Source organism: Macrobrachium nipponense, chromosome 6 (assembly GCF_015104395.2).
Source record: "Macrobrachium nipponense isolate FS-2020 chromosome 6, ASM1510439v2, whole genome shotgun sequence".
Classification (NCBI taxonomy): domain Eukaryota; kingdom Metazoa; phylum Arthropoda; class Malacostraca; order Decapoda; family Palaemonidae; genus Macrobrachium; species Macrobrachium nipponense.
Window position 1 is genome coordinate 134280260 of NC_061108.1, and position 20000 is coordinate 134300259.

General features: G+C 37.5%; 1 protein-coding gene across 1 annotated transcript in view; it reads left to right on the forward strand.

Moving 5' to 3' along the window:
• LOC135216653 (histone H3.v1-like) overlaps positions 1-20000 on the forward strand; it is a 50254-nt gene that overhangs the window by 27955 nt on the left and 2299 nt on the right. Inside the window, exon 3 of the mRNA XM_064252038.1 lies at positions 3908-4065. Coding sequence (XP_064108108.1) covers positions 3908-4065 — 158 coding nt within the window. The remainder of the gene's footprint in view (positions 1-3907; positions 4066-20000) is intronic.

Below are 20000 nucleotides of genomic sequence, written 5' to 3' on the forward strand. Positions count from 1 at the left end.
ACTGCGCACACTGGGCCAGAACAGAACGGAACCGACGCAGTATTCTTTAAAAGATATTTTTTCTGAAGCGTCGGTGGCGTCTGACAGGCTGCGCATGCGCAGAATGACTGCAGCGGTTGTTTTTGGAGAGGGTTGCTGAGGAATTCGGAGGTTAGTGTGATAGCAACAATTTGGTTTGTGTTTGTTAACTATAATAATTGTTTTCACAATAGCAATTATTGTGAACATTCATTAAGTGTGTAACAATAAATATTGTTGAAAGCATGCAAAACAGTGTGCCTACGGAAGTTATTTTGGTTTATTTTTGTTAACTGTAATAATTGTTTTCACAAAAGGAATTATTGTAAACAATTAATAAAGTGTATAACATTAAATATTATTTGAAATCTAACTTTTTATTGCATGCCTGAGTTGTAACAGCTAGCCTTCCTCTGTTGAAATACAGCTTCTTAAGTTTGTATCTTGTTTGCATATGTCTGCTTCTATATGTAATAGTAGTTCACAAAATTTTTCGTAGCTCATTCGGAAATATTGGAAGAACTTTTATGTTGTCCCGTTTTAAATGTGGGAATAAGGTTTTAATTTCCCTTCTCCTCCCTTGATTGGCATATATTATGTATCCACATAATTTGTCGATTATAATGCAGAACACATGACCTTCTACTACCAACTGACGCGTCGGTTCCGTTCTGTGGCTTCTGGCTCAGTGTGCGCGCTGGACGTCGTTTCTGTTCTGTTCTGAGGCTTCGGTGGCTTCGGCGGCGGTTCCGTTCCGGCTCAGTGTGCGGCAAGCTTAACAGTCCTTTATGTGATATAAAGATATAGCAAAGTTTTTGTGTTGAATACGTTAAATTAATTATTATTCTGTAATTTATACATTTTAATAGCAGGGAAAATGTGTATTTAATGCCTTGGAAATCTCGACTGGTTCAAACATCGCATGCTGCATAGCAAAGTTGTAATTCTGAAATTTTGTAATTCTGAATTTTTGTAATTCTGAATTTTCGTGTCCTATTTCACGTCCCTCTTTTGTGTGACTGCTTTGTTTTTGTTTTTTTTTGCTGTTCCTTGCTTTGCATTTTATGTATTGTTTTGTTTCACTTCCATTGCATGAAAAAATGCAATATGAGCTTGAATTGTACTTATACCAAAGCATTGCATCATTGGGATAAAAAACTATGCCTTTAGTGAGACACTAACCACGGTAACTGCAACGCCAGTTGAGCAACAAGCGATCAGTCAGCCACGTTGGCAGAGCGGGGAATCGAACTCGCGACTACCCAATCGGTAGGCGAGCACGTAAACCCCTCGTCCAACGAGTAACTAAACGACTTCACAAATTCACTCTCGCTTCTTCTGTGAGTTATACAACAAGATCTATGAAAAGTGAGTTTTTTTAAAACCGTAAAGAGATAATTTGGGTATGGCGTTGCATGGTACCATTTTTCGAGACATGTTTTTAATAAACCTCTCGATTTAATCCATTCGTTGTACTTATTTATTTCATTTTATTTTATACCTTATTTCTTATGTTTTTTCTTTAATTTTTTTTTACGTTTACCCCCAATGATTATTCTACAGGGTTTGATTTTTTTATTTAAAAAAAAAAAATTAAAATTTAATAATGAGTTATTTTTTTCATTTTTTTTATTTGGTTATTTTGATTTGCTTGATGTTTTTCCATTCTTTTTTCCCTCAAAATGTATTTTATGACAGAATAACTATTGATTTATCTTTTAGGTTTCCAGTAGTGGCCTAAAATATGTACTTGCAATTTTTTTATATTAAAATGAATAGATGCAGCACAGTTATGCTCAAGTTTTTATTAACCTCCAAACCATATTTTTCAACTTGTTAGCCTTCAAATAAAAAAATAATACAAATAATTTTTTAAATCATGATTTTTTTGTAATGAAAAAAAATCAATTATTTAATCACTTGATTAAAACAGTTTGATTCAATAATTGCCAAACCTGTTATTCTAAGATGTGACTTGGGCATTAGAATATTTTTGAACGATTTTTCATGAATTGTCAATTCCCATTGTGGTCACCATCCCATTCTGTTCTTCTGAAGAGAGAAGTTCATAGAACCAATAGACATTTAAATTTTAAAAAAAAAAAGAATAAATCCAGCACATTAATTAGGCCTACGCTCTCTGGAGAATAATATGCGAACGTCCATGAACTAAAATAACCTATCAAGGAACTGCTTAGAAATAATCCTACCAAAAGACTGCTTAAAAGCTTAGAAATCTATGCCTGTACCTGACGTTAATGTTATTCACTGATTTTACATAGTGACATGAAAAAACATATTATTCACTTCAAGGAAAATTGTTTCATTGCTTGTGATTCTCTTGGTTTTCAATCACGAAGTGGAAAGATATATATATATATATATATATATATATATATATATATATATATATATATATATATATATATATATATATATATATATATATATATATATATATATCTTCCACTTCGTGATTGAAAACAAGAGAATCACAAGCAATGAAACAATTTTCCTTGAAGTGAATAATAGTAGTGTCAGTTTGTATATTAAGCCTTCTTTTGACTATGTTGTTCTCTGTAAAATCAGTTTGCCTCAGTAAAGGGTCCGAACAGGACCGAAAGTACTTGGCTATCTCGCTTTTTCATTTTTTTCCTTCGAGGCAAAAAAAACCTTTATATAATATATATATATATATATATATATATATATATATATATATATATATATATATATATATATATATATATAAATATAAAGGTTTTTTGCCACGAAGGAAAAAAATGAAAAAGCGAGATAGCCAAGTACTTTCGGTCCTGTTCGGACCCTTTACTGAGGCAAACTGATTTTACAGAGAACAACATAGTCAAAAGAAGGCTTAATATACAAACTGAAACTACAAGATTAGCAATAAGGGCGATTTTCACTCTACAGAAAGGAGGAGCCGCTGTGTGGGTAGCCACACCTTGAAGGATACACGCAGTAAACAAGTGATTCTTCAGAAAACAGTACATTTTGAAAAAACTCGGGAGCATATACAATTTAATATCATGAATTTTTACACAAATTTTCCCAAAAAATTATTATTAATGAAAAGACGAAAGAAAATATAAATATGTATATATCGAGAAAGAGGGAGAGAGAATATCGGACCAGAGAGAGAGAGAGAGAGAGAGAGAGAGAGAGAGAGAGAGAGAGAGAGAGAAATAATAACTATATACATGTGGACTAATTTATTAGTTGTTCATTTATTTTAAGGTCCTTCATAAACATCTTACAAATATATGGGTCCAAATGGTACATTCCCAGAATAAGATTTAGGTTGTTTTTATTAGTGATTTGTATAATTGCCGATTCCAGTAAATTTCTTGAAACATAAGAGAGAATAAAGAGAATCCCCCCTCCGAGGATATACGTATTTTCTACAAGTTCTTCATGCACCACGGATACAAAGAAGAGGAGAGATGCCTTAGAAGATTGTAGAAGAGAACGTCACCCCCGTGGAGGAAGGGGAAAAGGCTCTCTCTTATAATCTATTATAATAAACAGGAGAACAAGGGACCTGATTATGAGAAATAACCCTACCCCGCCTGCAGGAGATCCCCTGAAGCAGAATAACGTCGTCTACCGGTAACACATGCCCTATCCAAGGATGTCCTGGAGTTTATATCGGTATGACAACGTTACGACTGTCTAAGATATCTCCTGTCACGCCCAGAACGGTGCCATAAAACACCACGCCCTCACCGCCCACCAACAGCACGTCGTGCGTGAGGATATCGTAAAAAAACACAAAGATAATTGGAAGAGCCCCCGATCAGCGACGCCTACGCCTCCTTGAGGCAATTATTTATCCTCGAGCAAACCCTTCCCCTTAATACGACAACAGGAACCCTTCCTGCTGCCCACCTGTGTAAGGAAGACCAGCCCTCCCCTCCAGACGAGAACACCAGCGCCCAGGACGGGGCCAATATCGAAGAGGTTGGTAGAAATACCAGGAGTTACGTCACCACGGTCGCAGCCAATGAAAACCCGGCTCCAGGTGACGTAACACACTGAGAAGATCAACGCGCCTCGAGAGTTTCCGACGCCTGGCCGCAGCCAATGAAAAGTCGAGCACCCTCCGGGTCCTGCAGGAGCATCCGTGAGCGCCCGCACGACCATGATATATAGCGAAGGACTCACCACTAAGCTTTTTACGGGCTGCTCTGTGAGCAAGAGCCCGTGCTGACACAAGGTCAGCTAAATCAAAAACAACAACCACTAAGATTCTACGGGCCGAACAAGGGAAAGGCCCGTGCCCAACAAGAAGTGTTGGGCTTAATACAACAACAACAACAACAACACTAAGATTCAGTCCTCCAGCAACCATCGCTGTGACCACGCCCTCGCAGATCTGGGCGAAACGTCAGAGAGAGAGAGAGAGAGAGAGAGAGAGAGAGAGAGGAGAAACTTGTAACAGTGATATATGTATTATAGCAGTAATAAAGATCATTCAATATGACTACACTGGATTTGACAATCCCCTGGTGGTTTGGCACGTTGCTTGCCAGTTTCAGCAACATTGAGAAATCCTTAATAAGGAAAATATAGAAGACTCTATACAAAATTAATGGAGCTGATGCAGCAATCCTTTTCAACAAGACTTGTTTAAAGAGGGTCTACTCCCAAGATATTGAACATAATCATAGATCTAGCAATACCGAGGTATCACCCAATTAAATACAATGAGATTTTTCACCTCGGATGGATAAACAGTGCATTTGTAGTCTGGGCTGTTCTAACTGAATACATAGCTGTTTTAATACGTCACATAAATTTTTGCTTGACTGACCAACGTAAAACGATGGGCAATCTCTTACAAGAAATTTTGTAAATGATGTTGTTATTTGTTACGGGACTATTCTTAATAGTCCCTGGTATTCGCCACATTCCCTGGTATTCGCCACATTATAAAAGCACTGTATTATTGATGTATATTCGTGCTTTTACGCACAAAATGGGAAAAATATTTCGAAGTGCAATTTACCGTCTATATATTGAACCCACAATGCACTATTTAAGTTATCATTTTTGTGGGTGGGGGGAGGGTGAGGGGGGGGATAGGGATCATTATTTCGATTAGATTAATCGACAGTCTTACTACTCTTTATATTTGTGAACTTCCGTTAGACTGGAAAAAGTGTTTGTTGTTTTGTTTGTATGGTGTTTTTACGGTGCATGGAACCAGTGGTTATTCAGCAACAGGACCAACGGCCTACGTGACTTCCGAACCACGTCGAGAGTGAACTTCTATCACCAGAAATACACATCTCTGACCCCTCAGTGGAATGCCGAGAATCTAACTCGCAGCACAGTGGCCAGCCAACACCATACCGACCACGCCACTGAGGCGCTATTCCCTTCTTAAGAGTAGAACACCGAACAACATTTTATACAAGGGAATGAGAGCAACATTAATAAGTTTTACCAAGGAACTCTCACTGGGAATTCTCGAACCAGAAGTCTTTTCGCTTTAGGTCATAAGAGGAAATGCTCGAGGTCATAAGAGGAAATGCTCGAGGTCATAAGAGGAAATGCTCGAGGTCATAAGAGGAAATACTTGGCAAATAAGCAAAGTTTATTTGTGCAATTGCCCTGGGACAAGGAATTGCACCAAACACCAGTAAAAAAGGGGTTCCAGTTAGCATTTTATGTGTACGGCAAATTTAAAAAACCTGACATTGAACATTCATAGGACGACTGAATGACAAAAAGTAACACGATACACAATTCAAGGTTATTTTATCAATTTACAGAAGGGGACGTAATATTTTGATATTTAAAAAAGGTAACTTTTGATGACATGTGACGTCATAGTTGATCCAAAGCATGACTGCAGAATGACATATTCTGTTGACAAACGTAGAGATTTAGTATTGTCTTTTTCTTCCACGATTATCATTCTGAAATAATCTCTTCAGTGCAGAGAGGGAAGAGTGCTGAGCTCAGAAAGACAGAGGCTGAGAATCAGAACCTCTTCTTCTAGTTGTGAAGTACTGTCTGGTCTATGTTTATGTTAGTTTTACAATGAAGGTATGAAGGAAGTTCAAGTTTCGCAATTCAGGCAGATTGGATAAACACTATTTGACCCCCCCCCCCTCTCTCTCTCTCTCTCTCTCTCTCTCTCTCTCATATTCAGTTCAACATCCTATAGAGAGTCAACAAACTATAAACCTCAGGGTCTCCGAAGGGGAATTTAGCCAGCAGAGAGAGAGAGAGAGAGAGAGAGAGAGAGAGAGTGGGGGGGGGGGTCAAATAGTATTTATCCAAACTGCCTGATTGCGAAACTTGAACTTCCTTCATACTTCATTGTAAAACTAACATAAACATAGACCAGAACCACGTCGAGAGTGAACTTCTATCACCAGAAATACACACCCCTCACCCCTCACCCTCAGTGGAATGACCGAGAATCGAACTCACGGCCACAGAGGTTGGAGGCCAAGACCATACCAATCACGCCACTGAAGCGCTAAATATGAGGGAATAGAAAACATAACCGGTCCACCCGAATTCAGGAGACGTCAGCAGCAGAGACCAGGAATGAATAAGCTCCTGGCTTAAACATTTGGAGGCCAGAAGATTCCACTACAAGGCAAACTAACTCACAATTTAGTTGTAGCCAAGCCAAAACGACCCTCTCTCTCTCTCTCTCTCTCTCTCTCTCTCTCTCTCTCTCTCTCTCTCTGAACCTTTGTTAACCAAGCAGTACAAGAAAAGGAGAGGAATAATTACCTGAGGATGATGCCATAAAAACAAAGAAGCAAATCTTGGCAGGGCCAAGATGGAAGAGGATTCGGGTTCTCGAGGGATAACGAAATGGCTCCGTAAACTGCGGAAGAAGAAGAAGAGCTCCGATGCAAATCTTAAAATAGGCCATAAAGTTACCAATGAACGAGCTCCCCGTCAGACGTACGCGCAACCAATTGCATCTTGCTTGAAATTCTCTCTCTCTCTCTCTCTCTCTCTCTCTCTCTCTCTCCTCTCTCTCTCTCTCTCTTCTTTACAGTTCTCAACATTTAAATTATTTTTTTTTCCACATTCTTCCATTTCTTTTTTTCCACAAGTCATTGCTAAGTAATCCCTGGGTGTTCTCTCTCTCTCTCTCTCTCTCTCTCTCTCTCCTCTCTCTCTCTCTCTCTCAGACTTACAGTTCTTAACATTAAATGATTTTTCCCACATTCTTCATCTTTTTCTCCACACGGGCATGCTCAGTAATTCTCTCTCTCTCTCTCTCTCTCTCTATCTCTCTCTCTCTCTCTCTCTCTCACTTTATTTTCCCCTACTCTTCGACTTTTCTCCATACTGTCATTGTTAAGTTATCCCATGGTTATGTTTCAATTGTAATTCTCTCTCTCTCTCTCTCTCTCTCTCTCTCTCTCTCTCTCTCTCTCTCTCTATTATTCGATCTTTTCACCATTATTCTTCTACCACTTCTCTGTTCCCATCCAGTACTGAAACGTCTAAATTCGTGCAAACTACAATCGCATCTATGCCACGTTTCTCATAAGACTCCATTACCTGTCATTTCCAACTTTATGGAACGCCCCCCCTCAGCCCCTTGGAATTATTACCGGCATTCCCACTAACGCCTTCAGCGTTGAGGCCAAATTACAACGCACATCAACTATTCCCAAGGAATTGGGTGTGCGATTCCTGAAGGCGACGCAAAGGCGACTTACGACAAGCGATCGTTCATTTTGGGCATGGACGGAATCGTCGTTTCCTCCCAGTCAAGTCCCCGAATTCTGGCTCCTGTTTTGGGGGGGGTTTTAGGCAATCATACAAGCAATTTTGGCAATTGTACATGCAATTTAGGCAATCATACAAACAATTAAGGCAATCATACATGCAATTTAGGCGATCATACAGGCAATTTAGGCAATCGTGACAATTATACGTGCAATTTAGGCAATCATACAGACAATCTAGGTAAGCATATGGCAATCATACATGCAATTTAGGCAGTCATATAGGCAATTTCGGCAATCATACAAGGCCTTTCACAATCATACAGACTATTTAGGCAATAATACAAGGAATATTGGCAATCATACAGGAATTTTGGCAATTAAGGCAAGCAAACATGAAATTAGGTAGCATACAGGTAATTTAGGCAATCATGCAGGGAAATTAGACAATTTAGGCAACCATACAGGAAAAGGCATTTTAGGCAACCATGCAGGCAAATTAGACAATTTAGGCAACCATACAGGAATTGTGGGCATTTTAGGCAACCATACATGCAATTTAGACAATCACAAATGCATTTTAGGAAATGTAGGCAACCATACAGGCATTTTAGGCAATTTACGCAATCATACATGCCATTTAGGTGATCATACAGACAGTTTGGCAATCATACAGGCATATTAGGCAATTTAGGCAACCACACAGACATTTTAGGTAACTTAGGCACTCATACAGGCAATTTAGGCAGACATAATGCAACTTGGGCAAACACAGACAATTTAGGCAATCATTCAGGCAAGTTAGGCAATCATATAGGCGATTTAAGCACTTTAGGCATTCATACAGACAATTTAGGCAACCATACAGGCAACTTAGGCATCATACAGGCAATGTAGGCAATCATAAGGCAATTTAGGAAATCATACATGCATTCTAGGCTATTCTGGCAATCATACACCATGTATACAATCATAGGGACAGTTTAGGCAATCATACAGGCTACTTAGGCATCACACAGGCAATGTAGGCAATCATAAGGCAATTTAGGAAATCATACATGTATTCTAGCACTTTCGGCAATCATACATGCATTTAGGCAATCATACCAGCAATTTAGGCAATCGCCTTGCTTGATGCTCATTCCACTTTATGAAGGATAAATAGTTACTCGGGATGCGATTCGACTCTCGCTGCGGACATCAGAATTTCTCACATTTCTTGCATTTGGATTTACGACTTCGTAGTATAAGCTTATCCAGGAATGTGAAGAATTCGAGAAGTTAAGAAGGGCATTTTGGCTATAATACAAGACATATGTATGGCTAAAAGGTGACCAGTAGATTCTCTCTCTCTCTTTCTCTCTCTCTCTCTCTCTCTCTCTCTCTCTCTCTCTCTCAAGGCTACTACAACCACATGACAGCAAAATCTTTTGGCTAAGCATTGCTACAACCTGGGGTACCACTACCCTAGAGAGAGAGAGAGAGAGAGAGAGAGAGAGAGAGAGAGAGAGAGAGAGAGAAGGCTCTCTTCTTTTGGCATATCTTATACAAAGAAAAAATAATAATAGTCTCCACCGTAAAGTTTTCTCCTTCCTAGATGTTTATGGGTGTCGCATTAAAATTCCACCAGCGGCTGGTTGTGTGTGTGTGTGAGTGTGTGTCCTCCGAAATCATTTATATGCGAAACACATGAGATGACCCCGCATTCTCCCCCGCCCGAACATTTTATGAGACGCAAATATCATTAAACGAGAGAATTTTTTTTTTTTTTTTTTTGTTTTATCTACGCGAAGAAGGGCCAACTTTTTTTTTTTTTTTTTTTTTTTTTAACCACGTCAGGTCTACAAGGGAAGAGTTTGTTCCCGGGGTCCTTTTTGGAAGGGATAGAAAGGTTGTTTTATCGCGAAGTGAAAGTGAATGAGAAAGTACGCTTTCTTATCGGTGAAAGTGAAAAAAACAAACTTTGCTTTCTCGGCGGGTGAAAGTGAATGAGGAAGGTTGCTTTCTTGTAGGTGAAAGTAAAGATACGCAAGTTTGCTTTCTCGTCGGGTGAAAGTGAATAATATTTTATAAGATTATTTCGACCCAATAATCTTTGGAATTGGTCGGAATAACCTCTAAGACTGGTTTGAATAACCTCTAGGATTGGTGGAAATAACCTCTGCGATTGGTTAATATGACCTCTAAGATTGGTAGAAAAAACCTCTATGACTGGTTATAAACCACCTCTACGATTGGTTAAATAACCTTAAGAATTGGTTGTTAATAACCTCTAGGACTGGTTGAAATAACCTCCTGGATTGGTTGAAGTAATCTTTAGAATTGGTTGGAATAACCTCTAAGACTGGTTTAAATAACCCCTAGGTTTGGAAGAAATAAACTCTATGGTTGGTTGAAATAACCTCTGGGATTGGTTGCAGTAACATCTAGGATTGGTAGCAATAACCTCTGGGATTAGTTGAAATAACCTACAGGTTTGGTATAAATAACCTCTGGGATTGGTTGAAATAACCTCTGAAATTGGTTTTAATAACATCTAGGATTGGTTGTAAAAACATATAGGATTGTTTGAAATAACCTCCAGAACTGGTTCAAATAACCTCTAGGATTCTAAGATTCGCTAAGGGATCACCAGTAATTCCTTTTCCTTTTCCTCGGCTGCTGAGGAAGGTAAGGGAGGATTGGGTCCTAATGGGATTTCTCTGGCCGACCAATTGGTTCCTACGAAGGATTTCCTACGGTTTTGGGAGACTTTGTTGTTAGGTCACTGAAAATTTCCTTGCGTTTTTTTTTTTTTTTTCACTGGCCTTCTGATGTATTAAAATGTAGTTCAGTGTCTCTATGTTAATTCAACAAGAAAATGGCATGTAATATATATATATATATATATATATATATATATATATATATATATATATATATATATATATATATATATATATATATATATATATATATATATATATATATATATATCATATCATATAATAAGTTAAGTATATCTTAGTTTTTTACCAGACTACTGAGCGATTTAACAGCTCTCCTAGGGCTGGCCCGAAGGATTAGATATTTTTACGTGGCTAAGAACCAATTGTTGTTAGGTCACTGAAAATTTCCTTCGTTCTGTTTTTATGTTTTAACTGGCCTTTTGATGTATTCAAATGTAGTTCAGTGTCTCTATGTTAATTCAAGGAAAGATGGCATATTATATATATATATATATATATATATATATATATATATATATATATATATATATATATATATATATATGTATGTATGTATGCATGTATGTAGTATGTATGTATATATATATATAGATATATATATATATATATATATATATATATATATATATATATATATATATATATATATATAAGGGTATAAGTATAAATAAATATATATATATATATATATATATATATATATATATATATATATATATATATATATATATATATATATAATATGTGTATAAGCTTTCTTTATTTTAGCAATAAAACTAATAATTCTATGCACAAATGGCATATTTCCATCATAATATATAAATAAATAAACCCTTCTCCTTTATCAAGTAATAAAACTATAATCATAGCTCTTTTCACCATTGCAACGTACATAGCAAAACGTTATTTCACGATTCTGTGATTCAATCCGTTCTGTGGCATTTGCCTTTCGAGGTCGGCGCGGGAGGAGCCCCTGGGTAAACTGAAATGATTGTCTGGGCGCAGCAGTTACCCACGGTTACCTCAGTCAGGGCAGCAGCGCCCTAATGTCTGCTAATACAATATGCATTGCCATAAGGGGCTCCCTGGTTTACTGCGGATATGACGCGGTCGAGATTAGTACTGGGACATTTTGTTCCTCCTCTCTCTCTCTCTCTCTCCTCTCTCTCTCTCTCTCTCTCTCTCAGCTGGAAGCGCTTTAAACATCTGTTATTTTCTTGAATTTGCGTTTGCAAATATTATCAAATTTTTATCTCTCTCTCTCTCTCTCTCTCTCTCTCTCTCTCTCTCTCTCTCTCTCATACACACACACACCCCCAGCTGGATGCGTTTTAAACAACTGTAATATTCATGAGTTTGCGTTTGCAAATATTATCAATTTTTCAAAATGGACGACAGTATAAATCAAGATCTCAATACTTTTACAAAATTCAGATTAATATTTATGTATACCTTATGGTTGCAACTGTGTAAATATATATATACTTTCTAAGGATACGCATATAATTTTATAGATGGCTACGTTATACATACACAGGGTCATTTATTTATTCATTCTGCAATAGCCTTAATAGGAACTATCTTTCTTAATAGAAGGTATCTTTCTGTCTTTAAATCTACAGCTGAAAGCCCTTGTGGGCTCCAAAGGAATATATCAACCGGCAGAGATAACTATGTGCCATAAAAAAAGGGGATAAATGGATAAACATGAAGTTATACAAAGTAAAACCTTTACACACATGATATTCAGGAGTTGCCAGTAGAAAACTGGAATGAGTTTGATTCTCGATTAAGTGTTTGCAGATCAAAGATTCCGCAACTGCGTTATTTGCCTGCGTTATGCATCACGTGTAAGTATAAGTCACATTCAATCTAATGTTCCAAGCAAATCACATAGCATTTATCAGAATCATAAGTCACATTAATTATTTGTCATGGTCCAAGGAAATCACAGAACTATTATAAGTAGTATAAGTCACAGAAATTATCATATTTCACGGAAATCACATAATTTTTATAAGTCGCATTAAATCTAATGTTCCACGGAAATCACATAACTTTTAAAAGTCACATTAATATCATGTTCCAAGGAAATCACATAACTTTTATAAGAATAAGTCACATTAATTATTTTATTCCAAAGAAACCACATATAACTTATATTAGTCACATAAATTCTCATGTTCCAAGGAAATCACTTAACTTTTATAGTATAAGTCACATGAAATCTAGTGTTCCAAGGAAATCACATAAATTTTCTAAGTATAAGTCACATTAATTCTAACGTTCCAAAGGAACCACACATAACTTTTATAAGTCACATCAATTCTCATGTTCGCACGGAAACCAAACAACTTTTATAAGAGAGCTAAGTGAACATTTCTCCTCTGCAGAGTTTTTTAGAAGTTCAGGAATCTTTTCGCAAAAGCGCACAGGATGCGTCCCTCTGGGGATTAAGGGGATTATCAGGCGGCTCTCTGGGGATTAAGGGGATTATCAGCGTCTCTGCTGGGGATTAAGGGGATTATCAGCGTCCTCGAGGATTTTACAGATCATCGAGTGTTTCGCTAAGTTTCCAAATTATTATTTGGGAATTAGTATAGAATTACAGAGGCCCTTTTATAAATCATTAGAAAGCATTGTTAAGAAAAGGATTGCTGGTTACATATAAATGAGTGTCTATATATATATATATATATATATATATATATATATATATATATATATATATATATATATATATGTATATATATATATATATATATATATATATATATATATATGTATATATATAATTATATTTTATGAACCTTAGGTAGACTATACATGTAACAGGGCTTTGACCCTGAAGCAAATAAATTACTATAGGTAACTTCCCCAATTTTATCTCTCAAACTTCTTAACATCCTATTTAATTAATTTGTCTTCTAATTTCAAAATGTGACTCGCAATATCTACATTTAACATCCTAAATTTTGTATTGTCAGAGAGTATTTCAATTCATTTTATCTAAGTAATCAGACTATCATCAATACAACACCCCTACCTTTATCTGGCTTTGTAATAACAATACTATAATCGTTCTTAAGATTACGTGAAATATTGATTCTGTCTTTATTTAACTGATTGTCACCCTCCTTTCTACGATTAAAATTTGAAAGGTCTCATTTGCAATTACAGAAATTTTGTTAAAAATTGAAATAAGGGTTTCACTACACAAATGTTACATTTCTTAAAGTTGAACACATTTTTTCAAAACTTAAAAGTACATATATATGTATATATATACATATACGTATATATACACATATATATAAGTATATGTGCATATATATATGTGTATAGTTACATAAGCATGTACTCACCTAGACTCGCCATCAGAAGACTCGAAATCGATCCAAAGGGTGGGGGGGGGGGGGGGGGGGGGGGGGGGGGGGGGGGGGGGGGGGGGGGGTGGGGGGGGGGGGGGGGGGGGGGGGGGGGAGGGGGGGGGGGGGGGGGGGCAGGTGGGGGGGAGGCAGTAACGATAAAGTCTCTTTTAACCTACATAGAGCGACAGCGTAACTGGTATTTACCCGACTTTGTTTGGGGAGGGTCGCAGATAGTAGGGCAGGGAAGGGGACCAGTCGTTTCAATTTATGATCTAAAGTACCTCAATATATATATATATATATAGTATATATATATATATATATATATATTATATATATATACACACACACACACATATATATATATATATATATATATATATATATATATATATATATATATATATATATATATATATATATTGTGGGTGATATACATTTCTAAAAGCTTTACAAAGCAAAACACACAAAGGAAAAATCACAAATATTTTCATGAATGAAACTACCAGGTTAATGTACATTTAGCAAACAGATACTACACAATCCCCTATGTATTTGTATTTACTATACGGCACAGCGGTAACAATTCACACTGGCTAAAAGAAAAGTAAAAAAATCATATTGGTTCCGTAGCCATTTAATGTTTAAAACCAACTGAAATACTCGCCGCTATTCAGCCTATACTAGACCTAACAGCATTTCCTCTGCCTTACTCATCCCCCGGACAATCCATTATATTGACTCAGCAAATATTCTTACTCAAATTCTCGGGGAAAAGTAACAAAACTGTAAAAATTAAATTGACTGAATATAGAATTCAGGCCAAGGGCCAAGCACTGAGAAGAATGAGGTCATTCAGCGCTGAAACTGACGGTATAAAAGAAGGACTGAAAGGTGTAACAGGAGGAATACCTCAAAGCAGTTGCACTATGAATCAATTGTTAGGAGAGGGTGGACAGGAAGATGGATAAAAGAGAATATGAAAGGAGGTACAGTAAAAGGAACGAAAGGGTTGCTATATGGTGTATATATGGGTCTCCTCTTATAAAAACTTTTTAAAAACCCACTTATTGTATGAGACAACCAAAATCATTGTACGAGAGGTTGCTGGACCACATCGCTTACGTGCTACAATACAATCCCAGAGACATGAAAAGTAATTCAAGTTATGCAAACATAAATTTACAAAGGTAAAAAGTAACTATGTTGCATACACAACATCTTGCATAGTCTAGTGGTATATAGTATAGTAAACAGTAGGTCTATGATCCATTAAAGCAGAATAGGCCTAAGTCAACTCCTACAATTTTCAAACTCTTATGTACACATTTTTAGTTCATACAAGGAAATTTAAATACAATTGAAAATATTATCATAAACTTTCATTTTATGTCTCGGGAAATAACAATGCGATTTAAACAACGTACTAAACCACAAACACAAACGCAAACACACATATATATATGGGTGTTTATGTGTGTGTGGTTTTAGTACTATTGTTTAAATATAATTTCAGTGTTATTTTCCGTACATGAAGTAAAAGTTTATGATATTACCTATATTTAAATTTTGAGTGAATAAACTGAAAAAGTTATGTAAGCTAGAGATGAACATTGTAGTACTCTTACTTGCCTACAGAACCGAAGGTTGTAGCTTGTAATTTTCCAACTAAATTTATCATAAGCCTAATTCAACTAACGTTTCAGTTATACCTGCGCAGTCAGCCTATGCATGCAAAACTGAACCAACGAACTTTACTCCAGGTATTCAACCCTGCAGCCATCGAGCCAGTCTGTGACAAATTCTTTTGCCCCTTTGGGCAGTCATAGCCATGGCCTGCTGCAAAATATGTGTTTTTTCACTAGACTGCCTAGAGGGCTTGCATGAATGAGCCAAAGGCTGACCTGATGACTGTTGGGTTGGAGACCCAGAGCATTTTAGGAGGGATCCGTGCAGGGGGAACACAAAGCCTCTCCCACTTTACTCTAAGTATTCAACCCCGCAGCCATTGAGCCAGTCTGTGACAACGGTTTTGCCCCTTTGTGCAGTGACAGAAATGGCCTGCTGCAAAATATGTGTTTTCATATAATTTTTATATATATACACACATACACACACACACACACACACACACACACATATATATATATATATATATATATATATATTATATATATATATATATATATATATAGTATTATTTCTTGGATTCGTTAATGGCATATAATATGATATTACGAGTTCTGTATTCAATAACTAATATAGTTCCTAGTTCCTTAATTGTGTGGTTCATTGTTACTTACCTCTCTTATCTGATGGTGGATGATTAATTTTCAACTCTTCAGGAGAGAGAGAGAGAGAGAGAGAGAGAGAGAGAGAGAGAGAGAGAGAGAGAGAGAATCTGACCATTATGCCGTGTCTCCTTATACCACCTCTTCAAACCCTCACCCCCCCCAAGTTGTAATAGGCCATTTCAACTTCAAGGGCCGGTGGAGTCATCACAAAGGAGGCGTGTTATCACAGTCCTCGCCTGCAGGTGGTTTCCGGGAGAACGCAATTTTGTCACACTTTTACTTTTCACTAGACCAACGTTCGTCCCGGACGAGTCTTTGGGAAATGAATGACTTTTAGTGTGTGTGTGTGTGTTAATAACTTAGATAACTCCTGTGAGGGCTAGACTTGGTGCTACCTTAACTTGCCACCTCCGTGGTGCTAGTACTAGACATGGCAGGAGCTCAATAGTACTAACCCCTCCTTCTACCATGTTTAGTGCTGGCCCCTCGGGGATCAAAGTATTGTATGCACCCATTTCTATATTGCGTCGTCTACGAATTACATATCAATAAACGATATCTTTGATCCCCCTAGGTGATAGTACTAAGCACGGCGTCCCATCGAGCTTCCACAAGGTTTAGTACTATAGTAGATTCACATCACCCGTGCATTTAATGTCTAGGCCAGTCCCTTACGACGCTCCTTAATTGGCTGTTGATAAGCCAATCACTGGGATGGATTCTCTCAGTCTCTCTCGAGAGTTCACGTGGGTAGGATCTATGTCTTTCAAAATTACCCCTTTCAGGAGAGGTGGAACACACATCCTGCCTATGTGAACTTTCGAGAAAGGGTTGGCTTATTAACAGCATATGGCTGATGTGAATCTACTATAGTAAGTTGTTTAAACACACACACACACACTAAAATTAATTAATTCCTTATTATAGATTGTTTGAACGAACGTTGGTCTAGTGTAAGGAAATGCACAAAATTGCGTTTTCTCTCTCTCTTTAAAAGAAATTGTTTTCCCAAAGAATTGGGAAAAGATTCTTAATAATTTCTTCAGTTCGTGGGATCGTAATTATAAAAGATTCAAGGCTAAGGAATTTTAAGCTAGGTAAATATAATGTCACAGAACTTAATAGAAGTATGTTCTGACAAGAGTTGAAATTTCTTAGGCGCAATCGAGTTTTCTGTGCAGCCTCTACAGCGTATAATCAAGGCCACTGAAAATAGATCCATCTTTCGGTGGTCACGGCATATACGTAATGCTGTATGAGCCGCGGCCAATGAAACTCTACAGCTGTAACCCTTCAGTTTTGCCTTCAGAGTCACGATTAATGTTTGTGTAGTTTGCACATACAGTATGTTAATACTTAAGAATGCACGTGAACAAACGCGTGAAACATATTTCAGTACATTCGTTAAAAAAAACAGTAATTTACGAACGCAAAAAAAACTAAATTATGAACGAAAAAAAACTAATTTACGAACGCAATTTATAATTAATTATGAACGGAAAAAACTATTTACGAAGAAAAAAAAAAAACAGTAATTTACGAACGCAAAAAAACTAAATTATGAACGAAAAAAAACTAATTTACGAACGCAATTATAATTAATTTATGAACGGAAAAACTAATTTACGAAAGAAAAAAAAACAGTAATTTACGAACGCAAAAAAAACTAAATTATGAACGAAAAAAACTAATTTACGAACGCAATTATAATTAATTTATGAACGGAAAAACTAATTTACGAAAGAAAAAAAACAGTAATTTACGAACGCAAAAAAGAAAACTAATTTACGAACGGAAAAAAAACTAATTTACGAACGCAGAAAACAGTAATTTACGACCACAAGAAAAAACTAATTTACGAACAAACAAAACTAATTTGCGAAAGCAAAAAAACAGTAATTTACGAACACAAGAAAAGAAACTAATTTACGAACGAAAAAAAAACTAATTTCCGAACGAAAAAAACTAATTTACGAACGCAAAAAAAAATTATCAGTAATTTACGGACGCAAAAAAAAAACTAATTTACGAAAGCAAACAAAAATACAAAGTAATTTACGCACGTAAAAAAATGCGCAGCAATTTACGAACGAGAAAAAAAAAAAAAAAAAAACTGAGAACGTATCCGATTCCAGATTCGCGGCATCAAATTAGCGACGAGAAAAATGTCGTTTTTGCTCGACTGATATTAAGGCAAACGCTCATCTTATCTTCCGTAATTGGTGATGCTGCCTCTTTAGACTCTTGGAGGATCAGTCTCTCATCGACGGTTATTGGGGCTTGAACGCTTTTGTGATTCGCAATATTTCTGCTTTTTTTTTTTTCTTTTTTTAAGGTCGACGGAAGCTGAACTTTCTCAAAATTTGCTGGATTTGAATGACAACGATTTGATGAGAGTATTGCCAGGCGATGCATAGAGAGAGAGAGAGAGCGAGAGAGAGAGAGAGAGAGAGTGAGAGAGAGAGAGCCGAGCTTAGAATGAATAATAATAATAATAATAATAATAATAATAATAATAATATTGAAAATAATGGCAGAATTCACAGAATTGATTTTGTACATATTCTTTCAATTCTCCTTATGATTTTTCTTTCTGGCACGCTGGTATTATAAAGCAGCTGTCCAATGTGGATCCCCCCTCGGGGTCCTGTTTGCGAACTTTTTACATGGGCATGGTGGAGGAGCGTGTCTTTAGGAGCATTAGGAAGCCATCTATATACGTAAGATATATAGATGACACTTTCATCCAAGCAGGAACGAGGGAGGAGATCGAGGAAATACGTCAAGCCTTCCACACCAACAGCCGTTTTACGATTTACCATCGAATATAGCCGTGATGGCCGTCTTCCCTTCCTGGACGTCCTGGTTGAACAGAAGGAGGGTGCGTTCGCTACACAGGTTTACACGAAGCCCCACGAACCTGGGAATGTGTCTGAACGGCGAGAGTGAATGCCCTGAACGCTATAAGGACACCACCATCAGCGCCTACGTCAGGAGAGCTCTTTCCCATTGTTCAACATGGGCAGACACCCATAAGGAGATGGAACGTGCAGCCCAGGTCCTAGTAAACACGGACACACCAACCGAAGCATCCAGAACGTCTTCAGGAAGAGCATGGAAGAATGGTACCTACAGGAACCCCGCCCAGAACCCCCAGCAGAAAATTAATTTTTTCTACAAGGGCACCTTCCATCGGCGGTATAAAGAAGACGAGCGAGCCCTACGGGAAATAATCAGGAATCACGTTTCTCCGACCGACACCAACAAGCAGATCAACTTGATCATATTTTATACAAGTAAAAAAACATGCAGTCTTATTATGAAAAATAAACCCCGCACCGTTGCAGGATCCCTTGAAGAGGACGAACGTCATTTACAGATACACGTGCCCAATCCGAGGATGCCTCGGAACTTACATCGGGATGACGTCAATGCGCCTCTCCAAGAGGATCTCTGTCACGCGCAGGAAGGAGCGGTATTTAATCATGCAAGGACTGCCCATAATAAAAGAAATCCGACGCAGCGACATCGTCGGTAACTTCGAGGTTATCGACCAGGCACCCGATCTACGTCGTTTGCGAATCTTAGAAGCGCTGCACATCGGGAGGGAGAAGCCCCAGTTTAAACATCACACAGGAGACCTTCCTCCTCCCCACCGCCGTCAGGAGAGCAGCAGACACCGCCCCACAACGACCATCGCACCAGAGGATCCTGAGGATGATAGAGCATTAGCTCTCATCTGAGGACGTCCCTAGTAACCCTGAGGGTGATCGCAGCTCAAGCTCTCGCCCTGAGGACGACCTGGTAGCACGCCCTTCGAGGGGACCTCCACCACCATCACCAATAAGGATGAGG